The 8977-nt window shown below is 35.9% G+C and overlaps 2 gene segments (V, D, J or C); one reads left to right on the top strand and one right to left on the bottom strand.

Annotated features, from left to right (window-relative positions):
- Positions 1 to 5963: 5963 nt before the first annotated feature.
- On the bottom strand, positions 5964 to 6423 carry LOC137048763 (immunoglobulin kappa variable 1-39-like). The segment is given in 2 exon segments: positions 5964 to 6271; positions 6375 to 6423. Coding segments are annotated over 2 exon segments (357 nt in total).
- A 414-nt stretch (positions 6424 to 6837) lies between these two features.
- Positions 6838 to 8680, top strand: LOC137048756 (Ig lambda chain C region-like). The segment is given in 3 exon segments: positions 6838 to 6842; positions 6914 to 6948; positions 8246 to 8680. Coding segments are annotated over 3 exon segments (357 nt in total).
- Positions 8681 to 8977: the final 297 nt, after the last annotated feature.

The following is an 8977-nucleotide window of genomic DNA, read 5'->3' as shown; positions in this document are numbered from 1 at the left end:
ATGTTTGGGCTGTTTTCGTAGCACGTTACACGATTTTGACCAGCAGGGGACAGCAGCGTTAGGCGTTTCGGCTTCGAAACTGAATCATTATTCGAATCAATTGATTCAAAGTTTCGAAAAGCTTTGTTTATCTATGGTTTCACTTCACCGCTGGCATGAAGGGCACAGCACCTCGTCAACAACCACTGGTTCCTTTATCCACATCACAACTTTTGAGGTAGCCTATTGTTAAATCCATAATACTGAAATTGACTTTGACTCGAACAATTTTGAAGTCTATCATGACATGTAGAGCTCCTAAAACTTCTGACAAGGGAAATGGCAACAATGTTGTAAAAATTACTGAACTGTACAACTAAGTTAAGTGGAAACAAGCCATTAGAATTAGCTTTTCGGTCCTCAGCTAAAAACTTTAAAACCTTTGATCCAGACACTTTTTACATTTTTTCTTAAGTCCAAAAACACTAAAACCCATTGGCTGAACAAAGTTCTCAGTTGCCTGAACTCATTTAGCTAATTGTGCAGTCTGTTGTCAATAACTTAAACCATTTCACATGGTAAAACACAATTTGCAGATCTCACTTAGACTTTTTAGCAAAATTTTAGAGAGAGAGAGAGAGAGAGAGAGAGAGAGAGAGAGAGAGAGAGAGAGAGAGAGAGAGTACTTGTTTATATTACATTGTAGGGACCAACTGCAGCTAACAATTTTAGGTTATAAGAATGTTTTCCTAACGTTCCCATTAAGTTATAAAAAGGTTTTCTGAATGTTACAGTTTTTTTTCAGTCGCTAACAAGCGTTTTTCCAATCAGTTGTCACATTTCCACAATTAGCACAGCATCAGGCTTTTGTGGTCATACCTTTCACACATTTCATGTCGTTTTCACACAATATGCAGTGAGTGAACACATTTTCCCAATTCTTACATTTCCTTAACAGACAAGCTATACCTCCCAACAAAATTATGGATTATTTTTGTATACAGCATTTACCAGGGGTGGTAAGTACTCAAGTAAAAATACTTTGATACTTTACTTAAGTATTTTTTTCGGGGATCTGTACTTTACTTGAGTATATTTTATTTGCATCTACTTTTACTCTTACTCCACTACAATATTAAAGGCAAAGTGTACTTTTTACTCCAATACATTTCCCCATGCCCGCTCCAAGTATTAAGTATTTATTACACTTGATTTCCAAACCGGTCTGGTCGGTCATGGATGATCCAGTCGGGTATAGACTTGGAAAAAAGCTGACAAGTCAGGTTTGCCACACTAACGTTAGCTCAGTGTTTCCCCAACTTTTTTATTTTGCGGCACACAATTTACTATGAAAACATCGGTAACATTTTACAATACAGGTGCACTATTATTATTCATGCCTAACTAATGCACAGATAATCATGAGTTAATGTTTTACTAATGGTGAACTAACCCATTTATTAATGATTACTGCATCAGCAACTAATGAACATTCTATATGATTAATAGATTAAGTAATACATGAATTGCTATTAATTAAATATGACATCATTAATTCCCTAATAACATATTACATGAACTAATAATGTAAATTCATGTATTCAAAGCCATGCATTCCAACTCTCAGTTGTCTGTTTAATTAATCATTAATCATAACAATTGGCAAAATTATATCATAACTTTTTTGTTGAGGCACATGACTATTAACTAATTGTTACGTAATATGTCATTGTGGTTATGGCTTTTGAATTAATTTTGAATTAGTTAATAGTATCTTGCTCCTCATCTGTTTTATGCTGCTAATGTTATGGAACATGTCTATTTTAAGTTTAACCCCTATACTGCGTTAAGGTGCTTCATTGTCTCCTATTAATTGCAAATCTAACAAATTCTTATTGGCAGTATCTAATCTTAACATTTGTTCAATTAAAGCATTGCATATCAGTCCCAAAAGATTTTATCTGCTTATTGATATTTACAGTTAATTTGAATATTTACTTTTTACTTTCGGTACTTGAGTACCTTTTAAATCAGATACTTTTGTACTTTTACTCAAGTGATGTTTGAATGGAGGACTTTCTACTTTTACTGGAGTATTTTTTCATTAAGGTATATATACTTTCACTCGAGTATAACTTTTGAGTACTTTTACCACCTCTGGCATTTACGAATGTTAACACACAACATCCCACAATAGTAAAAACAATATCCCAAACCTTAGATATAAAAAACCCTGGTTCTGCAAAGATATCAGTTTAAAAACAATATATCAGCTGATAATAAACCAACAATTGAATAATTAAAAACACAGCTGATTCCAGTCTGGCTTAGACTCAGTGACAGGGTTTTTTTATATTACATTGACACTTATACAGTAACAGGAGGACTTTGAGGAGTAATGTTTTTGGAAACAGAAAAAGACAAACACTGTAATGTCTGGATGAGGAAGAGTAAGAGTAAAGGGCCGAGGAGAAGAGCAGGGCCAGTGAGAGATGCAGTGAGAGGTGCAGGATCCAAGGGTGGACATACCAAGCAGTTTTATCCCAGGTGCATAAAACCCTTGGATAAAATCAGATGTGATGTTGATGAAAACATGTGGCCTAATCCTGAAGATCATAGAGATTGGATACAGTACATTTCTGTAAAACTTTTTCTGTTCTATCATAGCTTGTTTCTACTTTACCTCCTGTAGTAAATAGTAAAGGGGGAAAAAACTAATGCGTTGTTTTTTTTTACTGTAATGCTTTTGAATTTGAACATTACTGTACATGTGGACATACAGTTCCCAACCAAGAAATGTAGTGTAAAAATGATGGACTGCATGTTTTTCATGCAAATACCTGTAAAACTGAAACATGAAAGTCTATGCAATTTTTGTAATGTTAACAATAGCCAGTATTTTGAAGCCTGGTATACTTTGATTGACTGCATGTACCTTGTGAAGTGAAAAGAAGTGTTATTCTTTGACAGAATAATTTCATTTTGAGTCAGAATTCCAGTGTTTTGTTAAAATTAGTGTGTGCAGAGAAAGATGTGTTCTATTTTGAAATGAAGAGTTAGTGTATATTTAACAAAATGTGCTTTTGAGAAGAAAATTATCCATTTGGCCAATTGTGTTTTGTAGGTGTGAGTCTGTGTTAAGAGTTTAGAAAAATTATCTGAAGTATAGCTAAGCGCTTGTTAGCGATTGAAAAAAACTGTAAAAGGTCCAGTTTTTTAAACATTGTATTAACATTCTTATTAGGTTATAAGAAAGTTATTTAAAACATTATTATAACATTTTATTCTCTTGTTATATAAACGTTATACTAACATTTTAAATAACGTTCTTATAAGGGTGTGGAGTATGAGCAAATACAATATTTCTGTTTTCTCCTTTAATGTTGCTTTTGTTTATTGACATCTTATTCTTTATAAAAAAAAAAAAGGTAAAACCACTTTTATAATTGACTTTTATCATTATATATTAGCCTACATTTATATCTAATACATAATTAGTTTACAATCTGGGATTTTTCGTCTGATTGTAAAAAATATATACATTTTAACGAAAAATATAATTTAAGCGTCATTAAGTTGTCACTGGATATACAAAATGATGTATCTGAAGTTTAAGAAAAAATCTGTATGACTAATTTGTAATGACTAATAGTTTTTAATGTAGTAACGTTTTTAAAACATTTCACTAACAATGTAAGAATAACATTTTAAAACTAACTAGAACGTTAATCAATAGCAAATAACGTTGGCACAACCTTCTAATAACGTTACTGCAAGAACATTTTTTGATAATTTTGAGAGAACATTCAGAGAATGTTAGCCAATTTTCTGAGAACGTTCCCTGTTAGCTGGGAAATGTCCCCACAATGTAATATAAACCTGAGATCGCATTACATTATATACAATACATTATGGGGACCACTTGACTTGACTTGCCCAGAAAAAAGAAAAAAAACTTGGGACTTACTTGACACATGTGTGACTTGGTCCCATCTCTGCTTTGATCTAATGCAGGGGTGGCCAACGTTGGTCCTGGAAAGCAACAATCCTGGAGAGTTTTGATCCAACCACGATGAAAACAGCTTTTAGTAACTCTTAAAGGAGCACTATGCAACTTTCCATCCACTGGAGGGCGCCTATTCAAAACAAAGGCATAGTTTGATGACGCCAAGTGTGAGCGCAGCATCTTGGGACATGCAGTCTTCACCTCACAGACGGTGGAAAATAGGACACGGGCAGAAATCACGTTCATGCATGCGGTTATTAACGTTACTGTAGTGTAAAGCAGGGCAGGACCGAGTTTTGTGGAGCTGAGCACCGCCGCTGGAGTGATTGTTATACAAACACACGGCTCACGAACACCGGGACTTTTATTATGACGGGACAGGACACAGTCGCCAGGCGACCGCACTTCTGCTTTTTCCGGTCATGAAGGTAAAGCAGCTGTTTATCATATTAGATAAGTGTGTTTAAGGGTGCTTTCACATCTCTAGTTCGTTTCATTTGGTCCGAACCAAGGGCAAACAATTATACATTGTTGCATTTTTCAGCTTTTTTGGTTCCTTTTCACACCACACTGATTGCTTTGGTCCGAACCCGTTGAAACGAACCAAAATGCAGGCACGTGACAACATCCACATCACTCATTGGCCATGGCGTATTTCCTAAATTGCTTTTCGATTGGTCAGAATTTGCGTGTGGTTTTACGGCAGCTGGTTTAGTCCAAAAATGATCAGTACTTTTGCGGTTGGTTCTGTTCGAGGCCGGATCACGTTCTCACCACATACTAACTGCTCCAGAGTTCGTTTGAAAGCGTACCGAGACCACCTCTTCAAGGAGGTCTCGGTACGCTTGTTTGGTCCGCTTTTGGTGCGCACCCGAGTGCGATTGCTGCTTTCAGACCTTTTGGGACATAGACTCGCTCCCTCGGTCAAAATCAAGGGAGCAAGGGTCTGTCCATAGAAACTTCCAGCTGCGGGGCATTCCCCCAAGTGTAAGGCAGTCCCTCCAGGATTTTGCGATGTCGCGATTGCAATTATTAATGCAACTTCAACAAATCCCTGTGAAATCAGTGCGACTCGCAATTTTGATCAATCACCGCAACTTTTCGGGTGTTCCATGCTAGCAGCTAGGAGAGCATTATAATGTGTGTTACAAAGTGAATACATTTGTCTCTGAAGTAGGCTAAAGGCTGGACTACAATAGAGCAGATGGTGAACGGTGTTTTCTGTGGGACATGGTAAGTCCCTTTGGGGTGCTTTTTGGGCTTTTTCACTTCCATAAATAAACTCACAACATAAACAAAAAAGATATAATAAGATATTATTAACACAATAAAGAACAGGGAAAAGCAAAAAAAGAATATGAGCACTTTAAGAAAAAATATATCTTTGCCGTTTTAACCTAGAAAAACAAATGCTGAAAAACATGGCAACTTTCTTCGCAACTTTTAAGAAAATTGGCCGCAGCATCAGGCATTTTAGGCCGCAACAATCACAAAAAGGCCTGTGAAATCCTGGAGGGACTGGGAAGGGCTTAGGGAAGTTCGCAAGTGTGTGTCTTAAAGTGAAGTGGAACGCAGAACTGCTCTAAGATCGAGGGAGTGAGGGTCTGTCCATTTCCCCGTCCTCTTCATAAAGTGGAACGCACTTTAAAATGGCATTTTGAAGTCCAGCATGCCATTGCATGTTCACTGTGTGCTACTTGAAAACAGTATTCATGATAAAGGTTATAATAACCTATAAAAGTATTTTAATGACTGTCATTGTTCAGTGCATTGGTTCAGTATCTTTGTTTATGTGCATACATGTTGATGACACTCACAAGTGAATGTTGGGAAATGTTTGAATGTGTGTGCTTGCGTGTGTATGTTCAGAACTTTAAAATCTGGGTCTAATCATAGTGTACAAAATTTCTATGTGTGTGTGTGTGTGTCTAAATCAGCAGTTCCTCTTTCACTGAAGGGGTTTTTGTACGGCTCTGTATCACTGTGTAAATGGTAAGCTATAATGCTGCTGACAGTAATAATCTCCTGCATCTTCAGGCTGGACATTTCTAATATTGAGCATGAAGTTTGTTCCTGATCCCCCATCAGTGAATCTCTCAGAAACTCCAGACATTTTGCTACCGACACTAGAGAACAGGAGTTTGGGTGTTTGTCCAGGTTTCTTGTGATACCAGGCTAAATAGGCTGATACACTAGAACTGGACCTGCAGTTAAGAGTGACGCTGCTTCCCACAGACGCCAGATTCACGGATGGACTCTGAGTCAGAATGATCTCAGCAAAACAACCTGCATCAAAGAACCATCAGTCAGTGTTACAGTCAAACACACCACACATGAGAAGAATCTCACAACATTTATAAAGCACTTCTAGATTCAGCATTAATCTCACCAGCAAGAGAAAGCAGTAGAGAGCAGATAATCAGAGCGTTTGCAGTCATCTTTGCTAAGAACGAGTGAGAACAGACGAGAGCTGCTGTTTACAGTCCTGACCGGCGGACAGTCCGTCTTAAATAAAGGAGTGGCGCACATATTCAAAGCTGCTTCCTTTCAGAGGAAAATCTGTCACACTGATTTAAAAATAAATAAATACAGTTTAAAAAGATATCAAATGTCATTTATCCACTTATTCAGATTCCATGTCACTGTCAGCTGATATTCCTCAGTTTCCTATCCTGATGATTTCTAAAACATTCATTAGTTGATCATCAGTGAATCAACTGGAGTTTAGATTGTAATGTTTAAACATAAAATCATGTATTACAACATTTTTACTTTTGTAAAAAATGAAATGTGTAATGTTTTTTATGAATTGTAATTGAGCACAATATCAAACTAAAGCTGTTGTTTTGGAGATGCAGTGAACTGCAGCCACTGAAGCGTTCAGGAGGTTTTTGTTCATCTGCTCTATTAGTTTGTATCACTGTGAAGAACTTTCGGCGGCGGCACCAGACTGGATGTTGGCAGTAAGTAAATAATCAAACCATTTTAATTCAGTACAGCGCTGTCATATTTAGTCATATTTTATTACATTATACATTGAATTTGTTACTGTCTTGTGGATCAAAAACATACCATTTGATAATCTTAAATATAGTGTAGGTTTATATGGGAGAGTAAAACTACAGACACATACTACACAAGTCTTAACTACAAAAAGATTTATGTTCTTAATTTTAAACATTTTCCTCATAATTGTCCAGGAAACGAGATATATTGACATACTATAGAAATATGAGAAGAATGTTTTTGTGAAATACTACTAGTTAATAAGTATAAGTAAGTTAATAAATAAATAAAAACTCATTACATACCTAAAAAAATTAAAAATGTACTACAGTTTATTATTGATTTTCATCCTACTTTGAACAAACCCATTGTAAAACTCATACATGATAAAGCAACAATGTCAAAGGGAACATTAATATGTCAAACTGTTGTTTTGAAAAACAGATCTTGTGATAATTTGTATAAAATGTACAAAATATATTTTTCACCTCCCTTGTGAAAAAAGTTACATTTAGGATATGATTAGGAGGACTTATTAAAAATAAAATTTACTTTAACAGAACATACTTAAGTGTGAACTAAATGTAATGTTGTCGGACAGTTACTTGCATTTGTTTTATATATATATATATAAAGACAATATAAATTGTGTTTTTAAACCAGTTAAGCAGAACTTAAATATGTCCTTATATGTAATTCCATAACTATTTCTATTGTCTTTGAATTATGGATAAAGTTACTGCTGAATGTACTGATGAGCCTTCTTTGTAAGCTAAAAGATAATTTAATGTAATTTATTAAATTGTGCCCATCATGTATTTAAATATACCTGTGATTACACATTAATATAGTATATTTAATATAGAAACTAATATAGTATATTTAAAATATATTAACTTGTAATGTTATATTGAATAGCACACTAGAGTTAAAATTATAATAAAGTACTTTACATGGGCTTTAGTATGTTATTTAACACATTAAAATTAGTGCACTTCTTTAAAGCATGACAACATATTAAAACATAATCATTGGCACTTTAGTGTAAGTCTTTTAATTTGACATAACTACAAGGTGAACTTTTGTTAAGAAACAGTCATGAAAGTGTATTTGCTTTAAGTGGCCTTTTAATACATTATATTCTCTGTTTAAACTGATGGTGGGAATGTTTTCTGTCACACTCATCTGTAATAAAATGTGTTAAGATGTCTGTTAAGAGAGTTGTCTGTTGTCCCGCTGCTCTTCTTCTCTCAGGCACCACTCCTCCTAAAGTGACCATCCTGCGCCCGTCCAGTGCAGAGATCTCCTCTCTGAACTCGGCGACACTGCTGTGTGTGGCCAGCGAGGGCTTCCCGTCAGACTGGAGCCTGAGCTGGAAGGTGGACGGGAGCAGCAGGTCTCAGGAGAGCAGCGCTGGGCTCCTGCAGAAGGACGCTCTGTACAGCTGGAGCAGCAGCCTGACTCTCTCTGAGCAGGAGTGGATGAAGAGCGTCTCAGTGAGCTGTGAGGCCACACGGAGCGGCCAGCCTGCAGTCACTGCACGACTGAGGAGAGATCAGTGTTCAGAGTAGATCCGCTCAGTCTCTCCTCTGGCTGAGGTCTCGCTTCTGCTTCTCTGATCTCATTCACACAAGAGCCTGCTATGATTTTCTGTTACAACTGAAATTAAATAAACAATATTGTGCCTGTCTTTGAGTCCTTTTGTATGATTTGAGAAAATAATAGCATTTGTTTTTCATCATTTATTATTTTATATAGTCCTGTATGGAGCCAGAATGGTGACTTTAAAATTTGGCATCACAAATTAAATTTGTCTTGTAATATAATGTAGCTTCTCAAATCTTTTGGTGTAATCTGCATCAAACAAACAATAAAAAAATAAAAATAAATGGAGTCACATTGTAAGACATGTTGACTTCCCTATAAAGTATTTCAACTCAAATACATTTCAGTCAGTGAAGCATGACAACACCTGCACAGTGAATT

This window comes from Pseudorasbora parva, chromosome 2 (assembly GCF_024679245.1).
Source record: "Pseudorasbora parva isolate DD20220531a chromosome 2, ASM2467924v1, whole genome shotgun sequence".
In the NCBI taxonomy this organism is placed as follows: Eukaryota; Metazoa; Chordata; class Actinopteri; order Cypriniformes; family Gobionidae; genus Pseudorasbora; species Pseudorasbora parva.
Note: the sequence above shows the minus strand (reverse complement) of the source record. Positions and strands in the feature narration are given on the sequence as shown.